The following is a 13,034-nucleotide window of genomic DNA, read 5'->3' on the forward strand; positions in this document are numbered from 1 at the left end:
AGGGCAAGAGAACGGAGAGGAGCGGGGGGGTGGGGGGAGAGACCGGGATGGAGAATAAAAGGGGGAGAGGGAGGTGCAGGAGAGGGACAAGGGGAGAGGGGAGTGCAGAGGAGGGGAGGGTGGAGGAATGGGGAGGGTGGTAAAAGAAGCTGGGGACAGTGGAGGGGAGGGGGAGAGAAAGAAGAGAGGGATGCAGAGAGCAGCTGTGTGGTGGGAGAGTGGCGTGGCAGGAGCAGGGGGGACTCGGCTCGGCTCCCCTAGGCGGGGGGAATTATGGCAACGCAAAGTGCGCTGTGAACGCCCACAGGCACACAGGAGAGGGGCTCCCTGTTCCGAGGATCTTGCGGGCAGGACTGGTGCTGCTCAGAGCTGCAGGGACACGGCAAAGCCTTCTGGCTGGCAAGATGCTCAGAAACCGGGGTGGAGGCTGAGCACACAAACCCTTCTCCCTTCTGTTCTGCCTTTACGAGCACCTCCAGATGGATAGAGCCAAGGGCAGATGGGCAAATAGTGGAGCTATCTCTCTCAACTCTCTCCCTCCCCTGGCTCCATGCACAATGTCTCATGTCTTTTGCACCTTCTTTGGGAAAAAGCGCCAGTTCAACAGCCCCAAACTCTCCTACCAGATTTCGTCTCTGCTGCAAGGAGTGGACCCAGAAGAAATGGGGCAGGGCAAGAAACTAAGCTCCTTTGTGTGAGCAGTTCTCCCAGGAAGGAAATTAGGATTTTCCCATCCCATTCCCTGCACAAAGTGCTTCCCTGTAGTCATCACCCCCTTCCCTGCCCTGCAGCCAACATCAGTGACTCCTTGTGCTGTGCAGTCACCCAGCTCTTGACATTTGGCACTGCTGTTATGAGCATTTGAGCTCCTAGGGCCAGTTCCAGCCTTAACAGAAGTAGGGAGTATCTCTGCGAGCAGAACATAGCCAGGGTCTAAACCCTGGCCTTCCAAACCTGCTTGAGCAATTTTACGCCCAGCCAGTGTTGCTCAAAGGTGAACAGGTGAAGGCAGTACAGGGCTTCAAAGCTGTCAGGATGCCTTAGCCTAGATCTTGGCCACAATGCTGTCTGGAGACACAGAGGAGAGATGAGGCCTCACTGGGGAAGGAATGGCATGGGCAGCACCCAGTGGCTATCTTTGTCATGGCAGGGCAGGTATCTGCAGCACCATGCAGGGACCCACCGAGCTTGTGTCTTAGCAGAAACAGAGCCATGCAACAGCAGAGCTCTACCCAGGCCAGCTACCCCTTGCAGGACTTGTTAGCATAAGCACAGTCACAGGATCACAACTTCCAGGTCTCCAGCTCGCTTCCTCAATGCTCAGAGTCCAGCCCCATTCTCTGCCTCAGCTCCAACAGGGCTGTGCAAACTGCTTGAATTGTGTTGGAAGGAGAGCTCCACCTGTGCATCTCCACAGGTAGGCAGATACATGAATTTTGTTTCATGCACATGGTGAGCCTCTCCTCTCTGCATTGCTGTGTTTGATAAGGGACAGGGCAGACTGAGAAGGTAAAAGCCAAGGCTTGAAAACTGGAGAGAAAGTAATAACCCACTGGGTATTCATTGGTTTGAGTAATGTTTAGGATATTTAAGGGAGGCTAGATCCCAGTCTCAAGGGCTTTGTGTCCCTTGTCTTCCACAGGTATATGCCCACACCAGAGACTTCATTTCTGCTCTTCTGGACTTATGTTGACACAATTTACATTACCTTTGGATGGGGCTTGGGCAATTCATCCGGCAGCCCATGTGCAATGCAGACGTTTGTGGAACTCACTGCCACAGGATGTCCTCAGGGTTGCTCTGGACATTATCAGTGGATAATGTGTCACATCACTGAATTAACTGCCTTACTCAGATCCGACCACGAATTGTATTTGCAGAAATTTCCCTGGCAGCAGGGTATCTCAGGGGCTTCACTGTGGCGGGTTGTTGCTGACACTACCCATGCACCTCCTCAGTGCAGGAAGCAGCCTTTGAAACTCAGAAGTGGTGCTGCATCGGGGAGTGGTAAGCTGGCTCAACTCCACAGTTTCTCTGTGCCCTCCTAGGACTGCAGGATTTTGCAGTGGCAACCATTGCACCCTGAGCCCTCCTCCCTCCCGCAAGCAGTGGCAGCAGCAGCCACCCTGTAACGCTTCTTACTCCCAAGTCCCTGCAATGCATCAGGAAGGCAGGTGCTCACAGCTGCCAGATCCATAGTACCGCTGGGACCACTCTCTTCAGCTTAATTTTAGTGACTTGGAGGCAATTTGTCTGGACTGGTGACTCATTCCTCGCTCTTTTTTTTTTTTTCTCCCCTGCCCTCCCCCTTCCTGTTCTCGCTCTGCCTGTGCCTGGCAGCGTGAGTGAGTGCTGGTACCGATATGACTGCCTGTGACGTAAGCTTCGGACTGTTAGTGCAGAAATGTTTTGGTGAAAGGGTGTCCCCAGCAACCTGCAGGGGCAGTCCCCACGGAGAGGAGTCTGGGCCCGGGTGTCCCCTCCAAAAGCCTGCATCTCGTCCTCTGTGTGTCCCAGAGGGGAGACAACTTTCCCTTTGAACACACGGAGGCTGAGAAGAGGAAGGGCAAAAGCTGAGGTGTAATCACCCCGCTGCCTTTGGCTGGCACACGATATTTGCACTTTACTGAGGAATGCGGGGGGCTCAGCTGAGAACTTTGCAACTCAGTGCATGAAACAGGCCTTGTCTCTTCATCCTGTAGCAGCTGGGGCTCCCCGGTACCAAGCTCAGCGTGGTGCTGCCTGGATTGTCACTGCTAAAGGAGGGGCACAGCTGGCAGGTGCCTCCACCCCAGCTGTCCCATTGCTCGCTGCTTCAGGGCTGTGTCCCCCCGAGGTGCAACACGTCTCGGACATGGCAAGAATGTAGGATCTGTTTATTGGGTCTTATTCACTACGTTGTAACCTCAGGGGTTGGTGAGGAAAGGAAGGGGCAGCTGGGGTGGGGAGAGTGTGGGGAAGTTGTGCAAACAGACAAACCAGTGCTACAGACCCACAACAGTCTTTCAAGCCAGCAGAAGTAAAAAGCGCAGTGACCGCCACAAGGTACTGAGCTCCGGGATGCTGGAGCCATCACTCTCCTGCGTGCTGGGCAGAGCCTGGCATCAGGATGGGGCCGGGATCTGTAGCCAAAAACACGACAGACCTTGTGAAACCAGCTCGGCTATTTTCCTGCTCTCCCTCCCTCTGCCCTGGTGGTGGTGGGAGAATGAAGGGGCAGGGTCCCAGCTAGAAAGCTCTCACTGTTCTCTCTTCTCGGGTTCTGGCTAGCTTTGCCTCTTGTCATGAAGCCTCTCTCCTCCCTCTGCCACCTTGAGTTGAAGGTGAAGGGCAGGTGGGGACAATATGAGGAGTAAAGGAGTCCTGGGGAAGAAGTTGCTGCCTGCCAATGAACAGCAACACAAAACCCTCCTTGAGGTGAGCAGGGCTTGGTAAGAGGAAGGGCCATTGGGCAACTGCCATGAATAAGGAACAGCTTTTTTTTTTTTTTCTATAGGCAAAGGCTGCGGCTTCACAGGTCTTACACAGGTCATCCCCAGGGCAGCCTGGATGCAGTTCCCTCTGTGGCAGAAGGTGACTGACAGTTCTCTGTGAGGGCAGCGGTGGAAAATCCTGGGCCGCCCTGCACCAGGAGATGGGGGCAAACCTGCCCATGGGCAAGCAGCAAGGAGGGGGAAGTGGTTCAGGGGTCCATGTGCTCCATCATACCATGTCCTGTCCTTTCCCCAAGCAGGACTGCTGTCTCCCTCTCTCTCTTTGAGGGTGACCCATCCCACCAGGCACAGCAGGTCATAGGAACCAGTGGCCCTGACCACCTGGGTTCAGGAGCAGGAAAGTGCTACTGGTGTCACTCCCAGGGATCCCTTTCAGACTTACTCGCTTAGAGGAGGCTGCATACACGTTTCTTTGTCCGTGTGGGCTGCGGACAGAGGACTGCTCGGATGGCCTCGTCAAACACAGTCTTGAGGCCGCGCTGCGTCAAAGCCGAGCATTCGAGGTATTTCACGGAGTCTGTCAGGAGGAAAGCAGGTGCTGTAATGGGGAGGAAGGGAACTGGGGTAGGCAGTGGGGGTACCCAGGAGTCCGCTGCCAAGGGTGCTCAGAAGAGAAACACGCAGGAGGAATACCACAGATCACGTCAAGCAGAAAGAGATGCATGTGCCTGTATCACCAACACGTTTCTGGCTCACATCACTTCACAGCCACAACACCCTCCTCCCTCAGTGCCCATTTTACAGCGTCCTGAGGCACATCATACACACCACCTAAACACCCCCTGAGTCTCATCTTGCGATGAGGTCTCAAGTCTCCTCAGGCTTCAAGTGTCATTCAGACTGCCTGGCCTCAAGCACCTCTGGTGGCATCTCAAATCACACGGCACTTCTCTTTTGGGACTCTCTACCCCTAGATTCTCAGAGTCCTTGTGCTGGAAATCAAGGCATCTGGCTCTTGCCTGAATTGAATAAACACAGCTTAGGTGATCAAAGCCATTAAGCATTGTCAGGACACACTTCACTCAGGCAGTCCTGACTTCAGCGCAAAGCTTGCCTGTACAAAACCAGGGTTTGCCTGTTCTCCACCCTTGTAGCCAGAGCAGAGCCATTGCGTGAGGCTGGCTATGTTATCCTGGCCGGACACCCTCTCCTCTGAACTCCCAGTTGAAAACTTCTCCCTCAAGCTGTGTTTCCCACCCTCTCTCCTGCCTCTGCATGCTGCATCTGAGAAGAGAGGTTACCTGGAACAGGCATTTGTGCATGTCCTGAAATATGGGAGGGAGCTGATGCCCCTGAGATGAATGGTGGGGTGAGACACGCATACCCAGGGTTGCATATATAAGCCCTGGTAGTCAGAGGCAGGGACGGGAAGCTGCAGTTGCAACTCTTCCTGAGAGATGTTAGAAAACTCACTCTTCCACCTCTTTCCGGATGTGGAGGAGAGGCCTCTGCCCACACAGCAGCTGCGCTTTCACAGAAAAAAACTGGCCCAGATAGAAATAGCAGAGTAAAAGGGGAGGGGAATGTGCAAGTGTATATTTGTGTGTGTGCGCGTGTAGGATGTTGGCCAGAGAGAGGCAGAAAACAGAGGCTTGAGGGGTTAAGGCTTCCTCAAGGAGCAGATCTCCTTCCTGAGTCTACTGAAGCGTATTTTATCCCATGACCCTTGATGTGTCTCCCTGTGTCCCTCGGAGATACCACTGTGAGATACCTCTACAAAAGCCTCATTAGATTGAGGGGAAGCCCTTATCTTCTGCCTCTCTCCTTTCAGTAGGTCCAAGATGTTGCCCCAAGCACATACCAATTTCCTTGGCCAGAGCAAGGCCCTGAGGATACGTAATGGGGGATAGCTTCTTCTCCTTCAGCTTCTCAATGGTGTCCTTGTCATCACGAAGATCCAGCTTTGTGCCCACAAGGATGATGGGAGTGCTAGGGCAGTGGTGCCGCACCTCGGGGAACCACTAGCAAGGGAGCAAAATGGCAAAGATGTGAGAAGAAGTCACACATACGGGCACGCACAAGGGAAACAAAGAGGCTCCCCTGAAAAAATGTCAGCAAGATAGCTAACACCCTGTCCTTCCTCACAGCCCTTCCATCCAGTGTTGGGCACTATAGCCTGGCCCAGGCCAGCCCTTGTTGCTGGGTCCTCAGGCAAAATCCCTGATATGGAGCTCAAATTCTGGCAAGCAAAAGCAAAAACTGCTCTCCACCCTTCATGGCTCCCTGAAACTCAGGGAGGAACCTGCAAGTGGTAGGAAGGACATATTATGTTGTTCTCCTCTCCATCAATCTCTCCCTTCTTCCCTCACTTCCTATTCAAAGGCTGTGGGTACCTGCTTCTCATACCCTATGGACTGGTCCTGTGCGTATGTGCTGTGACAGTCTTGGCTGAAAGACACCATCAGAATATAAGCCTGTGGTCTCACAGTTCAATAGCCCAGCCAGATGAATACTAGGCCTTTAATAGGGTTGGCCGCCTTGTTTGACATGACCCAGAAAAGACATCTGAAGGAGGCTGATATTTTAGTTCCTTCTGACTGGCACGAAAAAGATATTACCTCTCTGAATCTAGACGTCCTATTAGCAGTCTCGATGCACAATCACTCTCTTTGCAAGACCACCACCAATCTCACCCTCCTCAGTGCCTGACAGACCAGGATACTCTGTCTCACCTTAGCACGGACGTTTTCATAAGATGCTGGGCTGACAAGGGAGAAGCAGATCAGGAAGACGTCCTGTAGGCATACAACCATGGTGCAGAGTTAGGATGAGAGCATGGGATTGCATGACAGGAGGTAGGGAGGGGAGAGAAGAGCTGGGTGGACAGCATCCTCCCTCTGCAGCAGAGGGTCATGCTAGGGAAAGCTGTCTCTCACAAAGTAACACAGTCCTGACTGCTGCTAATTGCCTCTAGAGGAGAGAAGGATATTTGCTCCCCTGACTCATGGTAACCATAGCCACCATTATCAGAAGAGCCAAACGTTTAACTATGAGGATGGGGTTTTTGCGGTAGGCACACTCATCCTCATGGGAAATGGCCTGACAGCGTCCTGCTCTTTTCTCACAGAACACTGGAGAGTTTTCAGGCCAGAATAATTTTGCCTGCTGTTGAGACAGAGCTAGGCTCAGCCCAAAAAGTGCACACGCAGGACGCAAATGAGGCGGAGTTTTTGTTATCCACGTAAGCGCTTCTCCTGGTCATGGCAGAATTTAGACTTCCATTAAAACTGAAACAGAACAGAACAAAACAAAACAAAACCAAACCAGCTTTTCTGGGTTATATTTATTTCATCCAACTTGACCTAGCTAAAACAAGGGTGTCAGGCCCAGCCTATCCATTTCTATACTTCTACAATCATCAGAGGCAAAAACCTTGGAGAACAGTTCCCCCACCTTTCCTTGGGATGTGTCCCAGGGTGGGTGCAAGCATGTTGTTGAGAAATATGCCTGCTTGCACTGACTGTGGAAGGAGACTAGGCAAAGAGCTTATACCAGGTGTTTGACTTTTAGGTGGCTGAACCTAGCTGAAACAAATAGTGCCCTCAATTCCTAGCCCTTTCGGTTGCAATGGCAACCTTCAGACCAACGCCTGAGGCAGCAGAGTCTTTCTGAGCTTGTCAAGAGACTGCTTGGAATGACATCCTCCGGGGAAGGTGATCTTTAAACCCCGAAATCGCTCTGTCAGCATGGTGAAAAATGGGTGAACACAGTATCTGAGGCATCCATTTGTTCTGCTAGAGGCTTGGGCTTTGTTGATGCATCAGCAGATCAAATACATGTGTCCACACATCAGATCTCTTTTAAAAGGCAGAAGCCAGAATAGCGGGGTTCACAGAAACATGAGAATCTCCTGCCTCAGCTCCTAAATTCCTTGAGCCACTTTAACTTCACAAAAGGAAGTTTTTTTTACCAGGTCTGTGTAAGGCATCTGCCTCACACTGAAATCAGTGTCAGCTGGGCTCACAAGTATCTTCAGCTGGGCTCATAAGTATCTTTGAAGATCTCGGTTTTCTTGCTAAGTTATACCAGTAATGAAGTTTAGATAAAGGCTCCAAAATACCTTTAGATGTCTTTTACCTTTAGGGTTTCAAGGCACTTGTATATCAACAGAGGTATTCTCAGAAAAGGGCAGAGAGAGACAGGAACAGTCCTGTCACTGTTTTATAGCAAATGTTGACTTTTGCAGCCGGGGACGGATCTGAGGGAGGAACAAGGGAGGAGGGGCATGGAGTGTGACCCACCGTCTGTGGGTAAGAGAGCGGCCTCAGCCTGTCATAATCCTCTTGTCCAGCAGTATCCCATAGCCCCAGATTTACAGGCTTGCTGTCAACCATCACGTTGGCGGAATAGTTATCGAACCTGAAATTCAGAGACATAGGCCATGGCTCAAACAGGAGAAGAGGGAGCCCTTCCAGTAGTATAGGTGGGGTTCACTAGGTGCACCCAGGAGCAAAGGGTAGTGATTCCTCTTCCCAGCTCACCTGGGTGATGCTGGTTTCCTGTGACCCTCTACCTTACGGACTTCCCACTCAGCATCAACCTCCTCCCTATCACCCAGCTATCCCGGACAGGTGCCTGGCTGCAGTTCTACCTTTGCCACCTTGTGTGCAGATCCATAAACCCTTCAGTTTCCCACTTCTTTCCCCAGTATCCTTCCCACAACGGTGTCTGCTCTAGCCAAGCCCCTGTCTTTCTTTTGTGCTCTAACACCCAGCTTTCTTCTTAAAAGTGAAGAAAAAGAACCCATGTCTCTGTAGCTCCCCCAGAGCCCTGCACTCCTCAACACCCCTGCTGGAACTGAGGCCAATATGCCAAGGTGTGTACCCTTACTCTTTGACAACCCAGCATGAAATATTTGAGAAGAACTGTCAGGATTGCATGCTTGGGAGCAAAGACTTAATGGAAAAAAAGGATATTAAATCAATAGAGATGTTCCTCCCCTCATCCTAGAAAATTTTATTTCCTGTTCTTTTTGGTATATGTTTTTTTTACAGGCTAAGGTGAGGGAAACCAGAGATAGGAAGGAACCAACACAAAGACCTTGTTAATGTGCTCACGGCATACGCTGCCATTGTAAGATAAGCCATGCAGTCCAGGAGCACAAAATGGCCTCCCTTTCATGTCTCCAGTCACAAGCCTCAGACAGGAGGAGAAATGGTGTGTGACACACAAGATGCATAGCCACTTCATGGCTACATGCTAGGAAGGGATGGTGCCCTTCCACAAACCAGCTTCTGAGAAAAGATGGGTTCTTGCTGCCACAGCCATTTTTTGCAATGTCCGTTGCAAACTGGTCTGGAGAAAAAAGTGAGGATCTGAGGTTTTCCTGCACCTGTCCTTCCCAAGGAATCTGAACCTGAGCTGGCAGTCTGACACACTGTGCCTAGCTTCTTTTCCCACCTCAGGGAGTGTGTAGTCACACTCCACATCCCAGTGGTGTGGTATGAGTATGTGGGGTGTGCATCCCCAAACATATCCCCATGCACTGTGGGAAGACAAATGCATCTGACCACTCAAACTAAAGCAACTCTAAGCTTGCTCCTTATTCCCACAGTCTGTAGGTCTGTCCCAGCCTCACGCATACATCCGCTGGATTGCATAGTGCTTCTACTCCAGCATTGAGCTGAATCCTGCACTCTTACCACCAGGGTTATCAGTGCCTGCTCCAATGACAGCGAGTCCCTTGGACAAGGAAGGAAGCGGGGACCCCCGTCCATCCAACCGCCTTCTCTTGGGTCTGGCCCAATTTTTGCAGCCTGGTGGCTGGTTGTTTTGCCTAGCAGGACCCCATCTTCTACTTGTAAACTTAGCAGGCAGATAGACACTTGGATTGGTTTGTGTCTCCCAAATATCCCATTTATACCAGGGTTTTATAAGGCCACTTGTGCTTCTGGTGAAAGGTGACAGATCCTAAGTGTAGAGGCACCTTTGCTGGTTTGGCAGCCCTTCCTCTGCTGGCATGGAGATAGTGACCTTGCCTTCAAAGTGCACAAAAAGAGGTTTCTGCACCCCTTTCCATCCTGCTTTCCATGCCTCCCACCCACCCCAGGACCTGTTTATGCATTACTCACACAGTGGGAATGTATTCTCCTGGGAAGGCATTGGTGGTGTAGCTGATAAGGAGACAGGTTTTCCCTACAGCTCTGGAAGAGAAAGAAAAAATAGCAGGAAGTCATGGTAGTGCAGGCAGCCTTGCTAGGGTGAGATAGGGATGGGGCAATCCTTCCACACCTCTAAGCTAGCCCTGTTGGGAGACCCATGGCAGCAGAAACACATTCACAGGACCAGACAGCGCATAACCATAGGTTAAACAACCAGCAGGAAGAAAGACAGGATGTCACACAGAAATGTTTGTTGTCTTTGAGCACGAAGGCTTGTTTTTACGGTCTGGTACAGAGATCACTCAGCTAAAACGCATCCACTCTGAGATGAAGGTGAGAGCCCATTTTCCAGTGCATGCACAGTGCTGTATGCTCACAGCCAGGGCAGATGTATTGATTTGGTGCGTGAGAGCCATGACAAAGCTGCCCAGCCAGCTACAGCCCCTGAACACAGGCACTCCTGCCTGCTTCTGCAGGTCCTGTGGCCAGGGGCTGATAGCACCTCTTCTTGACGTAGCCACAACACTTTCTAGTCTTGCCTGCCTGCCGTAAGCTGCAGCATCACCTGCAGAGAGAGCTGTAAGCAGCCAGCAAGGTGCCTCTCCCTGTGGCTGACGGAGGCTGCTGGTGGTGTTTCTGAGCTAGAAGCTGGTGCTTCCTCTCTCCTCAGCCTCCCCCACACCCATGCTGCAGCAGGGTGGAGCGCAAATAAGCCAGGGTAGCAGCACAGTCCAGACTGGGTGAGAGCATTGGTGTGAGGGAGGTGGGAAAGCGGGCAGTAAGGCTATCAAGGGGCAGAGAAGCTGTCGTGGGCAAGGTGAAGCCTGTGGTGAGGGAAAGAAGAAGTGGAGAGAAACTGGAAGAAGATAAAGCAGCCAGGACAGGTATGGGAAGGACAACACTCCTCCTGCTGGGCTGCTATTTCTCAGGTCTGTGTGACCTGGGAAAGTCTGGTCATGTTTCAGTTACAGCATGTGTAAAATGGAGGTGGTGAGAGCAACCTGCCTCCTCAGCCTGCGAGCACAGCCACAGGATGAGGGAGATGTCTTTCCTGGGGGAAAGACTGGAGTCCCGCTGCTGGGGATGCTCCAACCATCTCAGCTGTACCTGCAAAGTCCCCTGTTGCAGAGCTGCAGCCCTGCCTTTTTGTGTGCCCTTGACAGGCACAGCTGGCATCTTCATCCTGGTCATGAGGCACCTGCCTTGGTCACTGCACTGTGGGGCAGCTGAGGAGGAAACTGAGCTCTTCGGCATGCTCTGACACTTGTTTCTTCCTTCTGCCACCTCTCTTTCTTAGATCCTCCTCCCTCAGTCCCTCTTCTTTCCCCAGCTCCCTTGCTTCCCTCTTATCATAGAGATATTGAGGGAGGGCCATGGAGGCTTCCTGAAGCTCTACAGGTAATGGCTCAGGAGATCTTCGGGACTGTGGGTGGGTCAGTCATGAAAGAGGGGACAGTTCTGAATTAGTGTGGTTAAACAGAGAGGAGCACAAAGGGTCAGTGAAGGGGTGAAGGTTACAGCAAAGCTATTGAGAGAAGAGGTGAGGTTAGTGGCACCTGAGGGTTCCTGGGGTTGAACTCAGGGAGCGTTAAGAGGTCAGTGATGCGTAATGGAGGGGTCTAAAGGGCCACAAAAGCTGTGGGGCAATATGAGGGTCTTAGCTGAATGATGGCGGAAGGTCTTGTGGTCGGTAAGGTTGAGCCAAGGGAGGGTGACGTGGCTGGTATGGCTGGGAGGAAGGTGAAGGGTGGTGAACCAAGAGCTCAGAGCGATGAGGGGATGACTGGACTGCTGTGTTGCCAGATGGTGAGAGGGGAGGTGCAGTGTACAGAGAAGCAAAATGACAGGACAGAAGACATTTAAGAGGAGTTGCAGTCAGAGGGGTTGAGAGCAGGATGTGTTGTGGGGTTAGCCACGATATTAGGGGAATGCTGCCTTGCGGGATGGCTACAGAGTTGGTGCAATGTGTGAGGGGGAAACTGGGGAGTTAACAGGGCAACAGATAAATGCCCAGTGGAGTTGTTCATCCAGCTCTAGCTTGCAGCCTTCAGGGGACTTTTCTTAGAGGTAATGGTGTTTATTTGGGCCTCTGTCCTTCCTTGTCCCTTCTCCTCACCCCCTTGCCCCAGCCCCTGAGAATATGCCTAACATGCACTGTTATGTTTGCAGGCGTCTTCTTCCCCAGGCGAGTTTTGAAGGAGGAAGTGACTGTGGGGAGCAGGGCTGCTGCAAATGTCTCTTCATCTGCTACCTGATAGCTGCCCCAGATAACAGTCTGGCCAGCTCCTCGCTGGGAAACAAATTAACCTGCTCTGTGCCAAATGTGGACTCTCCTCCCCTCTCTCCCCTGCATCTACTCATCCCACAGGGCAAGAAGAGGCCCTGTCCACCCCATCCCTCCCGCCCCCAGCAGTACTGACTGCTTCACTTATTGATGGCTTAGATCGGGCCATTTCCAGGGATCACAGGACATGGGCAGTGACACCATCATGCTGTGAAGGCAAGGTTGTGTTACCTCCCACTCCCAAAGTGGCATATGCTTGTGCCTATCTCAGTGGAAAGAGTTCCTCCTCCTTGTGCCCACAGAAACCCCTTGCCAAATAGTATCCCCCACATCCCGATATGGAGATAATGTGCTGAGAAAAGCTGAACACAGAGATACTGGCAGACATCTCATTAGGACCATAGTGCCGTGCCCTCTCCTAGTCAGTCCGAGTGAGCAGATGGGTCTCAAGGCGCCATTCAGCTGCAGGAGAGCGCTTGCACTTCTCAGGTTTTAAATCTGACTCCTGGCTACAGGTTGAATCTGGCAGCAACACCACCACCTCCTGCGCGTGAGACAGACCTGCTCCACTTTCCATGTCCCTTTTGCAGATGACCTTCAAAAGGCCCTCTTCCACACCCTCCCCAAAGGAAGGTCCCTTGTCCTGGGGAGGGAAGAGCGAGCGAGAGAGGGAATGCAGTCTGCAAGAGGTCAGAAGCAGAGCTGGGGAAGTTTCACCAAGCAGCCACCTTCTTTCTTGCCCCTTGTCACCGCCCCTCCCTCCCTGCATCCACAGCAAACCAGTGGGGTACCTACCCGTCTCCCACCACGACACACTTGATGGCTTGCATGTCTCTGGACCCGTGGCGGAGGACAGCGCCCGGGGCAAAGGAAAGTCAGGCCAAGGCAAACGGCGGGGAGAGATGGGCAAATTTGGGTATCGGCCCTTGTGCTGCAGTGAGCGGCAGGTTGCAGGGAGGGAGGAAGTGGAAGAGGGAACTTTACTCGACGATCACCCTCCAGTCCCTCCTCCCCTCCCACCACAGCAGCAGCTCTGCGGCCAAGGCCGTTAGCTGAAGGCGGGGCATGCATGACTTCATGGTTTGGATGATGACTGCTCTAATTTTTTTTTTCTCCCCACGTGTCTCACCCAGTCCCTTCCCACCCCATCCCAGT

At 52.3% G+C, this 13,034-nt stretch overlaps 1 protein-coding gene across 1 annotated transcript; it reads right to left on the reverse strand.

Moving 5' to 3' along the window:
• Positions 1-2,879: 2,879 nt before the first annotated feature.
• Positions 2,880-12,734, reverse strand: RAC2 (Rac family small GTPase 2). The gene is made up of 7 exons (XM_050894657.1): positions 12,675-12,734; positions 9,566-9,637; positions 7,736-7,853; positions 6,167-6,229; positions 5,296-5,455; positions 3,877-4,011; positions 2,880-3,122 (listed from the first exon to the last, which is right to left on the reverse strand). The coding sequence occupies exons 1-6, from the start codon at positions 12,707-12,709 to the stop codon at positions 3,881-3,883; spliced, it is 579 nt and encodes a 192-aa protein (XP_050750614.1). The 5' UTR covers positions 12,710-12,734; the 3' UTR covers positions 2,880-3,122; positions 3,877-3,880.
• Positions 12,735-13,034: the final 300 nt, after the last annotated feature.

This window comes from Gymnogyps californianus, chromosome 1 (genome assembly GCF_018139145.2).
Source record: "Gymnogyps californianus isolate 813 chromosome 1, ASM1813914v2, whole genome shotgun sequence".
NCBI lineage: Eukaryota > Metazoa > Chordata > Aves > Accipitriformes > Cathartidae > Gymnogyps > Gymnogyps californianus.